Genomic DNA, 22,798 nt, shown 5'->3' with positions numbered 1-22,798 from the left:
TTTTTGTAGATATAAAATACATATACAGTTTAAATTATTTAAAACATGTATAAAAATCTTTCATCAGTATAGGCAGCAAGTATTCAGATAATATGCACACATAGCACGTAATTAATATAAAATACTTCATATCTATGTGTAAGATGAAAGTAACTATGCACTCACCTGATTAGGTGGTGACTCGGTACTCGAACAGCACTCCGTTATCTCAAAACAATTTTTCCTTGATCAAAACCTAGTATTAATACCACTAGCGTTTAGTTTTAACGTTAACCGTGACTAATTAATAGTCTGGCTATTATTATTATTATACAAGCGTTAAATAACACTCAGTATATAAATAATAATAGCCCAAATAATTATTTTAAGGACCTAATAACATTACTATAATTATTTAAAAGTTATATTAAAAATTTCGTAGGCGTACCTTACTTACAGCGAGTTTTTTTTTTCTCAAAACCGGGCTTCGCTGGAGCAGCGTTTCCGAGCCGAAAGGTTCTTTTCTCGGGACTCCGGGAGCCTCGGGACTTCCTTCGGGTGCTAGGGGGTTTACCTAGACTTTAAGGGCTCAAGGGAGCTTAGAGAGAGAGTTTAGAGAGAGAAAGTGGAAGAGGAAAGGTGTAAGAAATGAGAGAACCCAGCACTTCTATTTATAGTGAGTTGGGGCATGTGGTGGCCTTCTGGTGGTGCCACTTGTCCAAATTCTGGTGGTGTCATGTGTCCAATTTCTGGTGGTGCCACATGTCCAATTTCTGGTGGTGCCATGTCACCCAATATCGCGTATCGGCCTCCCGTCTTAGAAAAATCATAACTCTCGCATACGAGCTCCGTTTTTGACGTTATTTATATCCACGCGAAGGCGGGAACGTAATCTACAACTTTCGTTTAGACTCCGTTGGCTAATTTTGAATTTATTTTAAAAGTTATATTTTTAACAGGCCGGGACAGGATTGGTCCGTTAAAAATTCATAACTTCTTCATCCGACGTCCGTTTTCGTCTGTCTTTTTATTGTTACGCCACAATTAAAGAGCTCTTCGATTCTCGTTTAGGTCGTGTCGGCTAAAAACTCGCTTTATCATAAATTCACTATTCACGCTTCCCGGTATCGTGCCGGTTCCGTCGTGAAACTTTGTCGGGTCATAACTTCTTCGTTATAACTCGGATTTCGGCGTTCTTTATATCTCCGGAATCCTTGTTTTGACCACTACAACTTTATGTAAAGATATCGGGCTTATCTCATATTTTAATTTTGACGCTTATTTTTATTCTTTATTAATTATACATTTATAATTAAATAATACGCACATAAATTCACAAAATACTCAAATATTTCATTTTTATTACATCAAAAGAGTTACAATAGTTGACCTAGACTATTACATCGTCTAAAAATGCTTAGCCCCGAAACCCGAGCGTTACATTAAGACCCATTTAAATCGACTGTATAGTAATGGTCATAGAGGGACTCGACGAGTCGCTCTTGGGACTCGGCGAGTCGCGGTGTATTGACCACCAAATCCTTTCTGTAAAGGAAGCAGTTGTTAGCAAGGAAAAGTCCTGTAGATGTTTAGTCATGAAAGGGGCCTGGGAATCATGGGACTCGACGAGTGTATGAACAGAGTCGGCGAGTCCAAGGCAATCTCCCAACTTATGAAGACGAACTCGACGAGTTGTTTATACAACTCGGCGAGTCAAGGGCGGACTTGTTCATAGGATGGGGATGAACTCGACGAGTTGTTCATACAACTCGGCGAGTCGGATGAAGATAGTCCCGATGGTTTGAATGAAGGAGAACTCGTCGAGTTCTCGCAAGACTCGACGAGTGATGTCGGGGTTGGATCGGGTTAGTGGAGCATGGACTCGACGAGTTGGTAGACCAACTCGGCGAGTCAGGTCAACTGGGTGTTGACTTTGACCAATGTTGACTTGCTTGGTTTAAGGATTGACCCTGGTTAGGGTTGTTTGTTCTGTTTGATGACTTGAGGGTTGTCGTGTAGGGATTGAGGAGTCGAGGAGAGCCGACCTTCACGCCGAGGACAGTTCAGACACTACATGACATCGAGGTGAGTTGCCTTACAGTAAGAGTGGGTCTACGGCACCAAGGCCGGCCCACTAGTATATGTTTAGCTGGGATGATTGTCTTTGTGATAATTATCTGGTCTGCTATTGTTTGATGTGCGAATATGTTAGTTTGCTTGATATGTGACTATGCTAGTTTGCTATGTTATGTGAGATGGTATCAGTAGGAGGGGACTAGTCCCTGAATCGGTCGTTAGGACCGATGGGTAGGTCGGACACCCCAGATACGCCTGACAGTATGCTAGAGATATGACATTATGTGTTAGTAGTAGGAGGTGAAATAGTCCCCGTGTTCGGTTGAAAGACCGAAGGGTAAGTCGGCACCCCAGAATAGCCTGACATGGGTAGGTCAGCACCCCAGAATGGCTTGACATGGGTAGGTCAGCACCCCAGAATGGCTTGACACGGGTAAGACGGGCACCCCAGAATTGCCCGACAGTTTGCATGCTATGTGATTGTATGGTATGTGGTATGATGGGGGAACTCACTAAGCTTTGTGCTTACAGTTTTAGTTTTGGTTTCAGGTACCTCTTCGTCCAAGGGGAAGGAGTCGGCGGTGTAGCAGCGCATCACACACACATGACTTCCGCATGGAGTTTTCCTGGGATTGTACTCTGATTTATTTTACTTTGACAATATGAGTTTCAGACACGTTGTTATATTTCTGTTTGCAAATGATATGGCATGGGAAATGTTTTGGTAAACTATGTCGTAGATTACTTAATTAAAAATGAAAAATTTGGGCTTGAAATTTGGGATGTTACAGAAAAAACCGGGAAGATCTTTAAGGTAAATGGTCACCGTTTGAAGCCTTATTATGAAGGATTTCAAGTAAAAAAATGAAGAAGTGGAGGAAGTAATGGATCCAAAGTACCAAGATTGACAAATAGATGGGGTCCAAGTCGAGCCAACGACATTAAAAAGGGACGGCTAACCGGGAGGCAACCCGGGGGTATTTTTGTCATTTCTCAAATTTTCATCGTGTTTTCTTCATTTTTAAGTTTCCAAGTGGTTTTTCATGATTAAAGAGGGTAAAAAAATCATTTTTCGGGCAATAGTGGAGTAGCGGGTTGCAATTTCAAAAAAATGAAAAAAATCACAATTTTTGCCCTTTACAGAAGTTTACACGGCCGTGTAAACGTATGCTTACAATTTACACGGGCCGTGTAAACGATCATACCAGCTAATATCAGACGCCTCATTTACACAGCCGTGTAAATTTTGCCCTTCTGTTTACACGGGCCGTGTAAACGTAAAATCAGAGCTGGACGAGTTTAAAGGCTAAAATCGGATTGTTTTGTTCATTCTCTTCACAAGACCTGCGACTCTTATTCTCCCTTCTGCCCTCTTCGAAAAAACCCTTAAAAACACTCCATCTTCCTCAATTTTGCTCCAAAAATCAAGCTCCAAGGTATGAAATTCTTCTCTTTTCTTCATCTTCTTTGTCTTGCATCTCAAATTCACCCTCTCATGGCCGATGTTGGGGGTTTTGAGCAAACCCTAGAATTTTTGTGTCACACCCCTAAACCAGAATGGCGGAAACGTTCGGGGGCGGAGGACTTCAGGTAAGTATCACAACACATGCAATATAGTAATCAAAGTACAAACAACCATTGTATTAATAAGTATAAGTTTTACATAAGTGTTTAAACATTACATATTCAAACACCAACGTAGGTACAGTAGAAGACAAGTGTCGCGATACGGTACTAGGTAGTATTCTCAAAAGCTTCGGGAGTGTACCTGTCTTCTGGATTCCTGAGAATACAAGTTATTTGGAAAGAGTAGATCATCATTTAAGCTGGTGAGTTCATAAGTATTTTAGTTCTGTTAAGTATACCCTAAGTTCTTTGGATAAGTTCACTGGTTTCTCTAGGATATCCTATATTTCCTGAGGTGATTAACTGATAACCTCAATAGTTTCCCTCTGTAATTACTTACTTTATACTGATTATATATAACCCAATATCGAATGGACAGTCAAATGGGTGTATCTGCCCTAAGCCCACAACCAAACAAGGAATAGGAAGTAAGGCGGAAGTCACACATTTCACTGTCAATCGGATATTACTTATGTATAACTCTGATGTAAAAACTAAGGAATTATAGAATTAACCACTAAAGATCCTTTATGTTATACTAGTTTACCGAAAGTGAATGACTAGGTTCCCATTTGTAAAAGTGGTTTAATCCCATAAACCGTTTTATTCGTATAAGTGGTTTAATCCCATAAACCGTTTCCTTTGTAAAAGTGGTTTAATCCCATAAACCGTTTCATTTGTAAAAGTGTTCTTAGTTATATCTGTTCTATAGTAAAAACCTTAGTATTAATCCTGGAAAATATTATATTATCCATAATACTGCCTTGTGGTTTTAAATGTTCAAAACCAGAAGTACAAGTATATTTACCATACTTGATTTCATGATACGTAGCTTTTACTGTAAGTAAAAACTACAGAAGGTATATTTGGTCGGGATGTAATTATATGTTCTTACTGTTTTAAGAGAAATATATTACTTAGTAATTCACTCGTTGTTTTATCCATGTGAGTTCTATTAACCGTACTAATATGACTGATATGCCTGCGGCGACGTTCTTCAGGCGTCGGAATGGTATGATATTTGACACCCTAGGCCTGTCGGCCAAACTGTAGCGAACAGTAGAGGTGCGGGATTGTCAGTCCCATATAGATCTATACACAAATTCACGCTCTCCCTACAAGAGATTCTGGTTAATAGGTCAGGACTTAAAAGTCGTACTTAGATAAGTACACCGTGAAGGGTCTCACAAACTTATTGTTTCAACGAGATTTACGATGTATTATTATTACCCTGTGATTGCTAACTCTGGTACTATGTATCGTACCTTTGTTAATGCAAACCCGATATGATGTATTATTACCCCGTGATTGCTAACTCTGGTACTCTGTATCGTACCTTTGTTAATGCAAACCCGGTATGATGTATTATTACCTCGTGTTTGCTAACCCTGGTACTCTGTATCGTACCTTTGTTAATGCAAACCCGGTATGATGTATCTTTACTTCTTTAATATGTTGTTCATATATTAAAGGTATTATACATATCTTGGTATAGTTGAATGAATTTTTGGTAATTTCCTTGGAAAGTATATAGTCGTGAATCATACTTGTATATTTAGTTTTGAATCATAAATTATACCTATTATAATTTATATGTTATATCTGATTAGCATGATTTCTCATAGATGAACACCTTTGCTCAGCCTGATACAAAGGTAATGATACCAAAAGGAGTAACCTTTTATACTCATATATGTATAATATATATATATATATATATATATATATATATATATATATATATATATATATATATATATATATATATATATATATATATAATTAAGAAGGAAACGACCTTCGGACAAATAATACAACCTTAATTCCACATCCAAACAAGGAAAAGGAAATAAGATAATTCATTAGTCCTAAGCCCTTCAAATCTTATTTATATATTTATACATATATAAACATGATTTTGGCATTTATAATTTGAAATAGTTTATAAAACATTTTTCAAAGAATTTAACAGAGTTTACATGACTTTAAAGATTTAACATGGCTTTAAGTCATTTTGAAAGTATTTGGTAATTCTTAAAAGCATACGGAAACTCTTTGTGTGATTATTATCACATACAGTTATTAACACAATTTAATATTGTGTTAAACTTGTATTCCCACCCCCCCCCTAAAAAGCATTTAAAAACCATTAAAAAGGTAAATTATAGGGGTATGAACTCACTTTGATAAGCGGTGATTCGGGCAGCGTTTCGTTTCCCGGAAAAGAGTTTGTTTGACGAGAAACCGGCTCAAATCGGGCAGAGTTTCGACTGGAGAGAGGTTAACTTCTTGAGAATTTCGGGGCTCCGGGGCTTACTTCGGGCTTTAGACACGATACCGGGGTCTTGGGGGTTGTTTGTGAGGTTATGGAAGTGAAAGGAGTGAAAGTGGACCAAAAATGGGGTGGAAAAGTGTAAAAACCCGGAGGGTCTCGCGGGCTATTTATAGTCCGAAGCCTCGGATCCGAAGCAAAGGGAACGAGACACGTGCCTCGGACAGGTGGCGAAGGGAGGGGCTGCTTCGGACAGGTGGCTCGCAGCTGGCAGCTTCGGACTGGACCCAACTTCGGTCCAATGGGAGGAGGGCACGAGGGTTCGAGGGTCATCCGAGGAGTGTGTGCGGTGTGTCTCATGCGAAGGTGTCCGAGGCTTAGTGGACCGCGGACTTGGTCGAATCAGAAGGCGCCACGCGAACTTCGGTCCTATCAGCAGTCGACACGTGGAAGCTCGCATGCGAGGATGACGTGTCTGAAGCCACCTATGCAAAATTGCCCGGTTTTCAAGATTTTCTTGATTTTCGTGCCAAAAACTTGCGAAAATCATAATTTTGGCATACGAGCTCCGTTTTCGGCGTTCTTTATATGCACGCATAGGTAAAATTATACTCTACGACTTTAGTTTAGACTTCGTTGGCTGATTTTGACTTTATTTTTAATATTATTATTTTTAACAGACCGGGACAGGAAATCCGTTAAAAATTCATAACTTCTTCATCCGACGTCCGTTTTCGTCTGTCTTTTTACCGTTGTGCTACTTTTGACGAGACCTTCAATTCTCGTTTAAGTTGCGTCGGCTAAATATCGATCGATTTATATTTCGAATTTTTAGCTGTCTACTGCTAAACCGAAACTTAGAAAAATCATAACTTCCTCATACGAAGTCAGATTTTGACGTTATTTTTATGAACGTTCTCGGTTTAACATATTCTACAACTTTCATTTAGATTCTTAAGGCTAAAAAGCCTTTTATCGAAAATTCAGTTTTTACACTGAATAGTGTTTTACCGGTTTTGTCACGGATTTTCGATTGGTCATAACTTCTTCGTTATAACTCGGATTTCAGTGTTCTTTATATTTTTGGAAACCTTGTTACAAACTCTACCACTTGGTTCATCCCAATTACGATTATTGATCAATTTATTTTTGACCAAAATTTGACTGGTGTCACATTTTGGGTCTCCAAATTTCGACCTAATGCTTGCAATTTCTTGTAGGATACGCTTTGGGAAAGCTTAGGGAAGCATTGGACATCACCCAACCACCATTTTCAAGCAAAAATTGGTATAGTTGTTCCAAACTCTTTACTTGTGCATATAGTTAGATTTTGGGGTGATTTTGGTGATATTGCTAGTTCTTGTGCATACCTTAGAGTTCAAAATTATCCAACATTGTGTGCAAAACTTTGTTGAATTCATTAGGGCAATGGCATCCCGTGGAAAAAGGGCAAGAATTGGGACCTCACATATGGGTGGTCAAGAAGCCAATGATGAACAAGACCAACCTCCCATGGAAAACCCCTATGAATTTGGTCTTATTTTTTAGTCCAATCAACAAGAGATGTTGTATGCAAACCTTATTCAAAGGGTAAAAGGGGCACAAAAATTTGTGGACATCCAAGCCCTCAAGGACCTTCATATCTATAAAGGTGTCCACAAGCTCTTGAAGAACATTGGTTGGGAAGGGTTATTGAATCTCCATGCTGTAAGCTATCAAACACCAATGTTGGAATTCTTGTCATCCATAACCTTCGATTACCAAACACACATCCACACCTTCCGTTTGCTCAATCAATCCCATAAGATTCATGCTGATACTCTCTGTGATATTATTGGTGCTCCAAAAGCGAAAAGGGATGTATATACAACAAAGGGCAGAAAAAATGTTGTATTTGAGCAAAACTGTGGAAGGTTTTGGACAAGTATCTCTTGTGAAAATGAGTATCAGTCAGGCACAGCAAAAGCTTCTAGCATTATTCATCCGGTCTTGAAGGTCACCCACCGGATTATTGCTTCTCTCTTATTTCCTCGAGAAGAGATTAGCAAAGCGAACAAAAAAGAATTAGAAGTTTTATGGTGCATGATTAACAAGCCCGATGAAGTCCATCATTTCGGGTGTTGGGTAGTTCAGAAAATGCTCAGAAATGCCATGAGCAACGGTGGCCAGCTTCATTATGGAGGCATGGTTTCTATTATAGCTGAACATCTTGGCCTCTATTTACCCAACAATCCAATCAATATAATTCCGGGCCGTTCTCGTTTATCACTTGATGTCATGGAAATCATGCACCTCTTCCACCGCAACCCCAATAGGGATGTCCATTGGACAGTCGATGGTAAAGAATATCTACGCATTGATAGCCGAAATAAGAAGATATTAGCATTGGTCAATGACATCCCTTCCACCAATTGGTACCTCCAATCCAACTTGGGTGTTACTGCAGCCCGTAGACCTCCAACCACCACTCCTACTCCTTCTGCTCAAACTGCAACTGCAGGTGCTTCCAGTTCACCTCGCCACATTCCTTTTCCTGAACACAATCTTTACATGGGAGAATTTTCACGCTTGGACCACCATTACATGAGCTTACAGCAGGAGGTAGGAGAGATTTACACGGGTGTTGCTGAAAATACTTCCGAATTTCAAGACTACCGTAATCTTCAGGAAGAGCGTTGGGCACAACAAGAGCTGCGATGGACCGAGCAAGATCAATGGTGGGCCGTTCAGGAGCAACATAATAGAAATATTCATCACTTGCTGAGTGATATCCACCGAGTACTTGTCCTTCACACGCAGCAGCAGTCATCATCATCCCAACCCCAATGGCCTCCATTTTATCCTACTGATTACCCTTCACAGTTCCCACCATATCCTCCACCGCCCGGTCCTCAATAGGCTGACTATGCCTCTCTCCAAGCATCGAGGACGATGCTTAATTTTAAGCTTGGGGAGGGGCATCCATCCATGCATAAATCCCGTTACATGTAGGTTGCATGTAATTTTGTACATATTGCGTTAATTTTCATTTTCTTTTTCTACATAGAAAATTTTTCAAAAGCCAAAAAGATTTTCTTTCTATTCTATTTTTATTATTCTTTGCATTTTGTATCTAAATTTTTGCATTGCATAAATTTTTTTTTGATCCAATCCCAAGCAACCGAATCTTTTCAAAACAGTTGAGCTGGTAAGTGAGTCATGTGCCTTGAGATTAGCTTGCTCTTTTTATTGAAAAAATATTAAAGCAAGTTAATCGCACACGAACACACCTCCCGAAGCTACTTGTGCAAAACAGAAAGTGAGAAGATTGTCAACATTGGAGCATAACAGCAGGTATGAGTCAATTCTTTGGGACATATGATTGGTCTTATGAGTAGTAAATGCTCAATTGAACTTAAAATGCCAAATTCAAAAATTCATAAAAAGAATATAAATCTCAATGTCCCGAGCCTTCCAGCGCTCTAAAAGTCCTTCCTACTCATTCCCTTTTATATACCCTGCTTGGGGACATAGTTTCCAACTATACCTACGGGTCTTTGCATGTTAACTTCAGTCCCCCGAAAAATTTCTAGAAGCCCCTCACGGTAATAGATCGTGAGATGTCCCACAATAGAAAAGTCAAGGATGAAAGTATAAAGAAATAGGCCAAACAAATAAATTAATTAGTGTGTTATGTGTTACCTTAGTTAGTGAATATATCTTAATTAAAAATAATAATAATAATAATAAATAAAAAAATAAAAAAATAATGTTATTAAGTTAATCTGTGACCTTTGGGACTCGAACAAGTAAACTCTGAGGGGTGTTCTACACCTAATCGCCTAAAGCAAAATTGTTTGGGACTGATTGGGTTGAAAGTTCGCTACACGGGTTTCATAGAAAGTCATGGAATTAATAACCAAATAAAGCTAATCTGTGGCCTTTGAGGTTCGGGCAAGTAAACCCGAGGGATCCCTTTTAAATCTAGCACACTAAGGTCATCTGGTCTGGATGTGTTGGTTGGAAGCCCGTTACACGGATTTCAAAGAAAGCCATGAGCTTTATTTGTAGGAAAATGTAATTAGGAAGTTTGTATATATTTGTGTTTATATCTTTATTGAATAATATGTTTAGGAAGAATATTTGGCTGCCAAAAGATTCCCTTGGACTTGGATTTGAACTTATGACATTGGGACTGAACGTTAATTACTTTGACTAGAGTAAGTAGTTTGAAACTTGTAACCAATTTGGGTAAATATTAGGGAATTTTTAGAAAAGATTTTTCAGAAAAAAGATTGTTGTTGACCAACAAATAGCTGGAATCGGTCATTGATATATTTTGTGAGACAAAGATGATTGAGCATGTTTTGTCACATACAATTTCACGAGAGTAAGACCATAGTTTGTTCCATGAATTCTTAAGTATTTGTTGTTAGGTTGTAATTTGCACTTGACTTATGTTTAATGTCTAGTAATCTTTGATTTGATCTTAATTATGTGTTTGATTGGTTATCTTTTTCACTTGATCAATGAATTAGGGTTCTTATCAATCTAGTTAATCAAATTATGAAATTCGTAATTGTTTTATGATTTGATGTTAGTAACACACACTTATTTGGTTGTAATTAGATCAAAATTAGTGTAATCAAAGATTAAATGTTTATATTCCCAAGCTTAAGAGGAATGTTAAACATTGTGGTAATTATTGCAAGAACTTAATGTCATTTAATGATTTGATGCAAGAACTTATTTGAATTGAATCAATTAAATGAAGTTTTATTTGAAGAACTTGTTTTGAATAAAATACTTTTGTCATTTTGGATATTAGAGTTTATTAATATCTAAATTACCAACCTAGATTGAACATGAGTTATAATCATATTACATCTTTCAACATAATACATGTATAGGAATCAGAATCGGAAATGTATTTCTTTTACTGAGTTTTGTTATCAATCTTGCTTATTTATGAAATTTAATTCGAGTTCAAACACAATCCCCCATTTTAATTTTTGTTTGTATGATGTGTGAGAATATGGCTAAATAAGAAGTCCCGTATTCCTGTGGACCGACCCTGCTTACTCTATACTATCTCTAGTGTATGAAGTAACAGTGACTTGAATTTTATTGTTATTATTTTATCCCATTATTTGTTGGTTTGACAGCTAAACAAGATCAATCCAGGATCATTGGCTTTTGATGGGTTAACAAGACCCGAACCCGTAGCAAATAGGTCAGTTGGTTGGAGTGTTTCATCTACTATTGGTGTACCTTTGAGATTGATAAGGTATGCAGATGTCATTATAGCCGAATTTATAGATGCTGGTGTCCAATTAGGATGAGTAGCTTTCAACAGTGTTGCAACACCGCTGAGATACGGGCATGACATTGACGTTCCAGACAGCAGGTCAAATGAGGGTACTCTGCTGCTAATGCTTCCCCATGCTGCTAGAATGCTTACTCCTGGTCCAATAATGTCCGGTTTCAGAATTCTTGGGCTCACTGTATTTGGGCCTCTAGAAGAGAATGCAGCCACAAATGGAGCTAAAGGATCTCCGATTACTGTTCCTTTGAACAATAAAGCTGCCATTGGTATTACTGTTGAGTTAATGTAAGCTTTGATCTTTTCTCCAGCTGCATAACTCACATGTGTTGTAGGGAGGTCGTGTTCATCAGCATTTAGGCTGAATCCTTCTTCTTCTTGATTCATCAATATCATAGCTGCACCACCTGCCTTGTTCACCACTTCTCCTTTGTCTATTCTTGCTGTCACACCTCTCTCACACAACACAACTTTTCCTTTGACATCCATACCTTCAAGTGATCCGTTGACACATAACTTGGAATCTTGTTTCTCATTAGCACCAGCATACATGAGTGGTGAAAGTGGAGAAGAAGGGGAGCCTTTCGGCTGAAATAAAGATTCACCATCAAATTCTTTATTGTTTCCCAGTTTTGCGGTGGCTTTGATTTTCCGATCGGTGGTGCTAGCACCACCGATTAGAACCCACAATGCTAGATTTGTTGCAGTGCCATTGATCGAACCAGAGTTCCCTACTGCACAACTCACAAAGATTCCTTTCTGATCTGCAGCAAATGAAGCTATCGCGATGTTGTCCTGAAAAAAGGGCACTTTTTCATCCAACTCAAGAGACATTGATATCACGTCAACTCCATCAGCCACTGCTGCATCAAGCCCCGCCAGTATGTCACTGTCAGGGCAATCTCCATTGGAGCATACTTTGTAAATTGCCAGATGAGCATACGGTGCCATTCCGACGGCTGTTCCACCTATAGCACCACCGAGCGCTTCTGCATTCTTAACAAATCGTTCAACAACTGTGCTTGCAGTATGTGTCCCATGTCCAAATTCATCTATTGGTGTCGTGCTTATATTTGAAGCCATTGCATTTGCAGCAATTGTAAAGGATCTTGCGCTAATGAGTTTGTTGTTGCAGCTTGATGCATTGAACTCACACCTTCCTTTCCATTTAGAAGGTGGAGGTGGCATTCCATGGTCGCTAAATGAAGCATGATCTTGTTGTGTTCCAGCCTCCAAAGCCTCCAAAGCTACAATAGCCATCTTTGTTGACAAAATGAAACCTACGGTGACAAGTTTTTCTTCCTACCCTATGATGAACACGATTAATGAAGGTTGCACAAATGGTGGCTGCCATGGGTATAAACAGAGGCTTCATCTTCCGTTGTGAAGCATCCCAAACACAGAGAAACAGATAATATAACACTTAGAGTGAGAGTGTTAGTGAGAGGGTTGGTTTTTTATAATAGTTGAGTGTGAGAGTTGCTCATCCTATTGTAATTCTATTTTAGTGTTTAATAGAAGAGTTTTCCAACCCCAACAACTGGTATCAGAGCTTGGTTTGGTGTCCAGGGAATTCTTTAAGAATTTCTCTGTTTTTTCGTCAATTTTTTTTTGTCTCAAAATCAGTTTCTGGGAAAACCATTAGAAAGGTCTCGCTTCAAGGATTTCGAAAGTATATTTTTCGTAATTTTTTTGACCACGGGAAGACCTCCAAATCGCCGGTCAAAGTTGGTCAAATCGCGCCGGAAAAGTCGCCGGAAAAACCAGGTGGCCGGAGAAGACCGCCAGAGAAGGAGTGACGTCATTAGTGACGTCATCATTGACCGGAATTTCAGAAAGTTGCAGTTTAGCCCCTGAAGTTCCAGAAAGTTGTACACATGTGCCTCTGTTTCTGAAAAACTGCAGTTCGGTCCCTGTTGTTCTGAAAATAACTGTTTTCGCCCCTGGAGTTCTGAAAAGTTTCAGAAAGGTCCCTAGTTCGCAGAAACGTTTCAGATTGGCCCCTGTAAGTTCCGAAAATTACAGTTTACCCCCTATTGTTCGGAAAAGTTACAAATTAGCACATAACTTTTCCAGAAAGTATATTTTAACCCTGGAAAACTCTACCCCACCATTTTTGACGCTCCCGAATCCAACCGAGAGCTTGGTTTTATCTAAATTTTCCTCGAAATATTTGTAAAATAAATTTGTAATTATTTTCGATGGAATATACAAGTACGATTACGATGGTTCGACTTACGCCCACAAATTACAACATGTGGAAGCCAAGGATGGAAGATTTGCTTAATCTGAAAGATTTAGCAGAGCCTATAGAAAAGAAAGGCGTCAAACCCGACACGAAGACAGACGAAGTTTGGACGAGAATAAACAGGAAAACGGTGGCACAAATTCGACAATGGATCGACCATAATGTTTTTCATCATGTCTCTCAAGAGACAAACGCGTACAAACTTTGGGAGAAGCTCGAGAATATGTATCAGGAAAAGACGGCACACAACAAGACCTTGTTGATGAGGTGCCTTGTAAACCACAAGTTATGAAGTGGTACGTCCATAACCGAGCATACGAGTCAGTTCCAGGATCTCGTAAACCAGCTCGGTGCTGCTGATTGGGCTCTCAAAGACAAGGAACAAGCCATATTACTCTTGAGTTCTCTACCAGATAATTGGGAGACGCTTGTTGTTACTCTCAGCAATTATGCCCCTGGTGGTAAAGTGACAATAGAGATGGTCACAGACGCCCTAATGAATGAGGAAGCCAGAAGGAAAGAAGCTGGTACAGACCAATCTTTTGCCCTAGTGTCAGAAAACAAAGAAAGAGGCGGAGGCAGAACTGGAGGTCGAGGTCGAGGTAGAGGTAGAGGCAGACATGGTCAAAGTAGAGGAAGATCCCAAGATCTTGGGAAATCACGAGACCGAGGGAAATCACGAGAGTGAGGTAAATCTTCAAATACATGGTTCGAAGGCTATTGCAATCACTGTAATTATTATGGCCACAAAAGGAGTGATTGCCGAAGGTTCTTACGAGAGCAGCCCGAGATAAGCCAGAATTCAAGTAGGGAGAATGGTGAAACCATGGTCACCATAACACAAGACGTTTCCCTTGTTACATACGAGGAGGAAACATACCTACATGTTGGAACTCATAATGATGAGTGAGTGATTGATAGTGCTGCATCATATCATTCGACTCCAAACCGGGATTTATTCACTACTTATAAACCCGGAGACCATGATACTGTGAAGATGGGAAACACTAGTTTCTAAAGCATTCCTGGTATTGGTGATGTGCATTTAAAGATCAATTTTGGATGTACATTGGTGCTGAAAGATGTTCGACATGTCCCAGAGCTGAGAATGAATCTTATCTCAGTTGGAGCTCTTGATGTTCAAGGATATGATAATCAATTCAAAAATGGCATCTGGAAGTTGTTAAAAGGTGCTATGGTTGTTGCAAGGGGACAACTTGATGGTACTCTTTATAAAAGTCATGCGAAGCTACTTCAACCAAGTCTCAATGTTATTGAAGAAGGGACATCACCAAACTTGTGGCATAGAAGACTAGGCCACATGAGCGAGAAGGGATTGACGACTCTTGCAAAGAAGGAGTCCATTTCAATGGCAAAAGATGTTGCCCTGGATCCTTGTGAATACTGCCTATTTGGGAAACAACATAGAGTTTCCTTTAGCTCCACAAGAAAGAACCGCTCTGAGTTGTTGAGCCTTGTCCACTCTGACGTATGTGGACCCATTGAAGTAGAATCTCTTGGTGGAAGTCGGTATTTTGTGGCATTCATTGACGATGCATCACGAAAGGTATGGGCATACTGTCTGAGGACGAAGGACCAAGTATTGGACCGCTTCAAAGCTTTTCATGCAATTATGGAAAGACAAACAGGCAAGGAATTGAAATGTCTCCGATCAGATAATGGAGGCGAGTACTATTCCTGTGAGTTCTCTACATATTGCACGGAACATGGTATCAGACATGAAAAGACTGTCCCACGAACCCCACAACACAATGGTGTAGCAAAACGAATGAATCACACCATTGTTGAAAAAGTTCGATGCATGCTCAGCATGACTAAACTCCCAAAGCCATTCTGGGGTGAAGCTTTATTGACAGCTTGCTATCTAATAAATAGGTCACCTTCCGTTCCACTGAATTTTGAAGTTCCAGAGAAGATATCGATGGGTAAAGACCTCTCATATGCTCACTTGAGAGTATTTGGGTGCAAGGCATTCACACATGCATCAAGTGAATTGCGGAAGAAGTTGGACCTCAAATCCACTCCATGCATCTTTATTGGATATGGAGATGAAGAGTTCGGGTACAGGCTATGGGACCCAGAACTAAAGAAGGTTATTCGAAGTAGAGATGTGGTTTTCTTTGAAAACCAGTATTATGATTTCAAGGCACCGGTTAACAAACAACAAAGCTCCAAAGTGTCAGATATAATATCTGAAAATAAAGATGATGTTTCCACTGAAGAAGAGGATGAAGAAGTTGATGATGAAAATCAAGAAGGTGTTGAGCAGGGGGAGCTTCCACCCCATGATACTTTAGATACATTTCCATAAGTTACAAACGAAGGAACTCAAGTTAGACGATCTGAAAGAGTTCGTGCTCCATCAACAAGATATCCGACTTCAAAGTACATCCTTCTTACTAGTGAGGGGGAGCCAGAGAGCTTTCAAGAAGCTCAATCTCATATTGACAAAGCAAATTGGCAGAAGGCCATGGAAGAAGAAATGAATTCTTTGCAGAAGAATCAAACATATGAGTTGGTGAAACTCCCCAAAGGAAAGAAAGCCTTAAAAAACAAGTGGGTTTTCAAGTTGAAGAAAGACGGCAAGAGAAATACTATGAAGTATAAGGCGAGACTCTTTGTCAAAGGTTTCCAACAAAAAGAAGGAATCGACTTTGATGAAATTTTTTCGCCGGTTGTGAAGATGATGTCTATTCGAGTTGTACTCAGATTAGTTGTCAGTCTAGATCTTGAACTTGAGCAGATGGATGTGAAAACAACCTTTCTCCATGGTGATTTGGATGAAGAAATATACATGGAGCAGCCTGATGGCTTTAAAGTCCCAAAGAAAGAGCATCTCGTCTGCAAATTAAAGAAGAGTATTTATGGTCTTAAGCAAGCCCCAAGGCAGTGGTACAAGAAGTTTGATTCATTTATGATGAATCACGAGTACAAGAGAACCGTTGCAGACCACAGCGTCTATCTGAAGAAGTTTCCAGATGGGAACTTTGTCATCCTTTTGCTCTACGTGGATGATATGTTGATAGTGGGTCAAGATGCAACGATGATCAACAACTTGAAGAAGGATTTGTATAAGTTCTTTGATATGAAAGACTTAGGCCCATCACAATAGATACTGGGCATGAAAATTATCCGTGATAGAAAATCTAGAAAATTGTTCCTATCACAGGAGGAGTATGTTGAACATGTGATCAAAAGGTTCAACATGGAAAATGCCAAGCCCGTTGGAACACCCTTGGATAATCACTTCAAGTTGAGTAAGAAAAAATATCCCTCTTCTGAGAAAGAAAAAGAAGAGATGAAGGCAATCCCCTATTCCTCAGCCGTAGGAAGTCTTATGTACGCAATGGTGTGTACAAGACCAGATATTGCTCATGCTGTCGGTGTTGTGAGTAGATATCTAGCTAATCCGGGAAGACAACATTGGGAAGCAGTCAAATGGATACTTTGATACCTAAAGGGTAGTTCGAAACTATGTTTATGCTACGGGGGAGCAAAGCCAATCGTGGAAGGTTACACAGATGCCGATATGGCAGGAGATCTTGATAATAGAAAATCTACATCAAGTTACATTTTCACTTTGGCAGGGGAAGCTATCTCGTGGCAATCCAAGTTACAGAAGTGTGTCGGATTGTCAACAACAGAAGCCGAGTATATTGCTGCTGTTGAAGCTAGGAAGGAGCTTATATGGATGAAACGGTTTCTTCAAGAATTAGGCTTTCCACAAGAAGAGTACATCATTCATTGCGATAGTCAGAGTGCTATGGACCTGAGTAAGAACTCGATGTACCATTCCCGCACAAAACATATTGATATTCGTTATCACTGGCTTAGAGAAGCAATTGAGGGACGAGAATTGAAGTTGTTAAAGATCAACACCAACAACAATCCTGCAGACATGTTGACAAAGGTGGTGACACAAGATAAACACAAACTATGTGTTGACATAGTTGTGATGAGGATTGTTGGGCGAAGACTGGAGGGGGAGATTTGTTGTATTCCAGCCTCCAAAGCCTCCAAAGCTACAGTAGCCATCTTTGTTGACAAAATGAAACCTACAGTGACAAGTTTTTCTTCCTACCCTATGATGAACACAATTAATGAAGGTTACACAAATGGTGGCTGCCATGGGTATAAATAGAGGCTTCATCTTCAGTTGTAAAGCATCCCAAACACAGAGAAACAGATAATATAACACTTAGAGTGAGAGTGTTAGTGAGAGGGTTGGTTTTTTGTAATAGTTGAGTATGAGAGTTGCTCCTCCTATTGTAATTCTATTTTAGTGTTTAATAGAAGAGTTTTCCAACCCCAACAGATTTGGTATAATCCCAGCATCTAATATTCCAATGATGCTACCCTTCCCAAACTCGGATTCTTTCCAACTTCCTGATTTCTGATGCAAACCCAAGAATTTTGGGGTATGAGTCGTCTGAAGCTTCAAGATTCTTTCTTCACGAGCTGATACAAACCCATCTCTTTTACTCATGGCTTCAATATCGGCATCAGTGAGTCTTGCTGCAAAACTACTGACCACGTTTTGGTATGAGTAAAGTAATGGTTCATCTTTCTCCGAGGATGCAAGACGAATATTAAAGGGAAGAAATGATCGATGGTATGCCTTCAGATCTTCGCTGCTTACTGTAGATAGCGAAGCTACTTGTCTCTTTACATGGACAATGTAATTTTTCAAGCCAGTACTACTGACACGTGTCTTTTTAGATTCAGTACCTCCTGCAGCAATGGTAACAAAGAATGTAAGGAGTAGTTGGATGAAAATTTGGCGTGTGTTGATAGTCATCTGTGACAGGCGGTTACAGATCGTGGAGAAGTCAAGATGGAGGTTTAGAGTAATTTGCTACATATGGTTTTTTAAGAACTTTGTTTATAATTTGTATGAGGGTGTAAGTAGTTTTAGCAAATACATATTACTTGAACATTTTAAGTTTTGGGTTAAGTTTTTGTAGTTAGATCCAAAGACTTATAATAAGAAAAAGTAATTAGCTTTTGGTAGATGTAGATCTGCATATTAAATATATAAAAAAACACATGTTCATTTATATATATATATATATATATATATATATATATATATATATATATATATATATATATATAAGGTCAACATGGAAATGATGGTCAAATTGCGTACACAGAGAGCCAACCAACCAAAATAACCTCAATTCTATTTCCCAAGACTAAAGAAAGTTAAATAAGTTATCTATATGAATGCAATATGATTTTGTTTATCATAAAGTAGCCATAAATTTTAAATGATTTGTGAAATGGGCTGATGGGCTACGAAATCATAAATGGGCTTCAAAGTGGACCTCCATGGTTGTCTATATTTAAGGCAAAATAATCCCAGTCCTTAACTTTTGCCAAAATCAAGAAAACAGTCAATTAAAAACAGTGCTTGTATTCTTGCTAAGATATGAAAGTAACTTACTCCCTCCTTGTTAGAACAGTTCAAACAATGCTACTATTAAAGTAATCACTATCGCTGCTTACTTTGTAAGACTTCCCCAAAATCCAACAAGAAAGATCAAATATATATCATCCATTCACCCAATTAAATCAGCCCTATCCCACAATCCAAAAAGAAATGCCAAAATCCAAATATCATCAATGAAGTAAGCTGTCTCTAACAACATCCCCCATGTGCTATATATATCGAATCCATAAACATCAGATGAGAAATACGCTCAAAATTTTCAATAATCATGGAGAGGAAGAGATATAACGTTTTACCAGAACTTTATGTTTTATTCATCCTAACTTTCACAAGCATCTTTGACACCACTTCTGCAAATGCCAACCAAGCAGAAACATATATTGTCAATTTAGAATCTCCTAATGGCATAGTGTTTGCTAAACCAGAAGACCTACAAAGTTGGTACCATTCTTTTTTATCATCAAGCAGTATCGGATCGAATAAAAAACCGAGCATCATTCATGCATATCACAATGTGTTCATAGGGTTTGCAGCCAAGCTGTCTGTAGATTAAGTAAAAGCAATGAAAATTATAGATGGATTTGTATCTGCAAGACCTGAAAGAATGTACAAGCTCCATACAACACATACTCCCAGATTCTTGGGGTTACACCAAAATTTCGGATTCTGGAGAGGATCAAACTACGAAAAGGGAATCATAATCGGGGTTCTAGACACTGGAATTACACCAGGTCATCCTTCTTTTGATGACAAAGGAGTCCCTCCTCCTCCTCAAAAATGAAAAGGTAAATGTGAAGTTGCAGGGTGTAACAACAAGTTGATTGGCGCAAGGGATTTTACTAATAGTTCACCGCTTGATAAAGAGGGACATGGGACCCACACTTCTAGTACTGCTGCTGGAAGCTTTGTGGATGGTGCTAATGTATTTGGAATGGCTAAAGGCACTGCAGTGGGGATGGCACCCCTTGCTCACGTGGCCATGTATAGTCTGTGATGATTTTGTTTGTTCTGAAAGTAACATCTTAGCAGCCATGGATGCAGCCATTGCAGAAGGAGTAGATGTGATTTCACTCTCACTTGGTGGAGCTTCTGTTCCATTTTATGAAGATGGTATTGCGGTTGGTGCATTTAGTGCTATTCAAAATGGAATATTTGTAAGTTTTTCAGCTGGAAACTCCGGGCCATTCAATTCAACATTATCAAATGAAGCCCCATGGATTCTCACAGTTGGTGCTACTACCATTGATAGAAACATTAGAGCAACTGTTCATCTTGGAAACAAGGCTTTGTTTAATGGAGAATCTTTATTTCAACCACAAGATTTCCCTCAAAACTTTTTGCCTCTGGTTTACCCAGGTTTGACCGGTGGTCAACAGGCAGCATGGTGTGCGAAAGGATCATTAACCAACATTGATGTCAAAGGAAAGGTAGTGATATGTGATAGAGGTGGTGGCATATCAAGAATTGACAAAGGACAAACAGTAAAAGAGGCAGGAGGAGCTGCCATGATTCTACATAATCAAGTCACAGATGGGGTTTCCACAGTAGCAGATGCTCATGTTCTTCCTGCATCACATGTTGGTTATGAATCCGGTGTCTCAATCAAGACATATTTGATTTCAATCCCATCTCCTGTTGCTACAATCACATTTCATGGAACTGTAATTAGGAATAGAACAGCTCCCGAGGTTGCATCTTTTTCATCCAGAGGGCCAAGCATGGCAAGCCCGGGTATCATTAAGCCGGACATTATCGCCCCTGGAGTTAACATTCTTGCAGCTTGGCCTTTATCTGTTGAAAACAAGACACAAACAAAATCAACATTTAACATGATTTCAGGTACATCAATGGCATGCCCTCATCTTGCTGGGATATCAGCATTGTTGAAGAGCGAACATCCTAATTGGTCTCCTGCAGCTATTAAGTCAGCAATCATGACATCAGCAGGTCAGGTAAACCTAAATGGTGACCCAATCGAGGATGAGAGAGAGCTCCCTGCTGACATCTTTGCCATAGGTTCAGGTCATGTCAACCCGTCAAAAGCTAATGATCCAGGGTTGATTTTTGATATAAAACCGGATGATTACATACCTTCTTTGTGTGGTTTAGGATATACAAGCAAACAAGTTGGAATCATCATGAAGAAAACAGTTACGTGCTCAGAAGTAATAGAAGAAGCAGAAATTAACTATCCATCCTTCGTTGTTACTCTTGGAGTTGGTGATGGAAAAGCCTTCGAAAGGACAGTAACTAATGTTGGTGAAGCTAATTCAAATTACACCATCACAAGTTTTTCTATTCCAGATGGTCTATTTTTAGGTATTAGCACTACGGAGCTCAAATTCACTGAATTGAATCAAAGTTTGACATATCAAACGTTCTTCATTCGGAATAGAGATTTTGAGGTCACAACTCCATATGCGGAAGGATCTATAACTTGGGGTTTTGGTAAATACTCGGTCAGAACTCCATTTTCTATCAAGTTTGTCTGAAGGGGAACAACCAATTAGTGTTGTAAAGCATCATATACGTTTTCCAAGTTTTTGTTGTATTTCCATTATCTATCTGGTTTTTTCCTTTGATGAAGAACATGGATGTTCGTCATTAATAATACTTATGCTTTTTGTTCGTCATTAATATTATCATTCCAATGCAACCACATTTAATCCTGATTGTCGGTCATTATTAAGTATCTTCCCCTAAAACAATCCGTAAAATTGGGCTGATTGGGAGAGAAACAAAAAACTTTCCCAAATTGCCCTTGCCTATTCAACTTCGTTTTTTCACCTCCATCATCATCATCGACCTCTCCACTGCGTTTTTTCACTTCGACATACATTATCATCATCGACCTCTCAAAAAAGTATGTGTTTTACTTTTTCCTTCCTGCGGTTTTATTTTTCCTACTGATTACTATCTCTTCCCTTCGGTCTTGCACCCTTGGAGAGAGTGGAAATAAATAATTTGTTAGAGAGATATGTCGGGGCACTATAGTATTTTAATTATTTATCACTTTAGTTGTGAAATGGTTTTTGTTTGCTTAATGTCGTTAGGCTTGGTTTTCCATCATTCACTTTTTTAGATTTTTGTTTGACAAAATTGCAAAAATGGTCCCTGTGGTTGGCAAAATTTTGTAGTTTTGGTCCAAAACGAAATGTTGGTGCACCACTGGTCCAATTTTAGATACCTTGTGTGGTTTTGGTCCCTATGATTATATTTTCTTGTGTTTTTGGTCCACATCCCACCTAAAATGACTAATATGCCCCTTAAATAATTATATTTTAATTTCTTTTATTATTTTCTTATTCTTAAAATAAAATGAAAAACAAAAACAAAATAAACCCACCTCTCTCTCTCTCTCTCATGATCTTTATACCCATCTCTTAAAATACTGACCCCTTATCTTTTCCATTGTAGTGCCGGAAAAAGAGCAGGAAGAAGTTACACCACTCTACTTCCCACCTCAATGATCCTTCTGGCCACTTTGCTCCACCATAAACGACCAACACCTCCCACCGGCCGCTACTTCCCCTTCATCGTCGTGAATCTCTAGAGCAAGCAAGAAAACCAAAAGTCTACTGCCACCCATCGCCGATGCAAACCACCACCACCCACCACGATTGATGTCGTCGAAACCCCTTCCCCGACCTCCCTTTCATCTCCAACTCGTCTCTCCCTCGTTTCTCACTTCTCCGGCGAAAAGAGCCACCACAGTCGACTGTGGCAGCTCCTCCGCCTCCCCCTGTCGTGACCCACCACCATCAAACACCCCAACGCTGCTGCTGCCTTCTATCTGTTCCTCATCAAGCTACCTAATAGAAG

The 22,798-nt window shown here is 39.3% G+C and overlaps 1 protein-coding gene and 1 pseudogene across 1 annotated transcript in view; one reads left to right on the top strand and one right to left on the bottom strand.

The window, feature by feature from the left end:
• LOC145122310 (subtilisin-like protease 4) overlaps positions 1–18,322 on the bottom strand; it is a 57,209-nt gene extending 38,887 nt beyond the window's left edge. Inside the window, exons 1-2 of the mRNA XM_079057931.1 lie at positions 17,842–18,322; positions 11,110–12,469 (exon numbers count right to left, since the gene is read on the bottom strand). Of these exons, the coding sequence (XP_078914057.1) occupies positions 11,110–12,469; positions 17,842–18,322 (1,841 nt within the window). The remainder of the gene's footprint in view (positions 1–11,109; positions 12,470–17,841) is intronic.
• Positions 18,323–19,244: 922 nt separating this feature from the next.
• Positions 19,245–21,510, top strand: LOC145118874 (subtilisin-like protease pseudogene; annotated as a pseudogene).
• The last annotated feature ends 1,288 nt before the right edge of the window (positions 21,511–22,798 follow it).

Source organism: Lactuca virosa, chromosome 6 (genome assembly GCF_052849685.1).
Source record: "Lactuca virosa cultivar CGN04683 chromosome 6, Lactuca_virosa_CGN04683_v6, whole genome shotgun sequence".
Lineage (NCBI taxonomy): Eukaryota > Viridiplantae > Streptophyta > Magnoliopsida > Asterales > Asteraceae > Lactuca > Lactuca virosa.
This window is presented reverse-complemented; position numbering and strand designations above follow the sequence as displayed.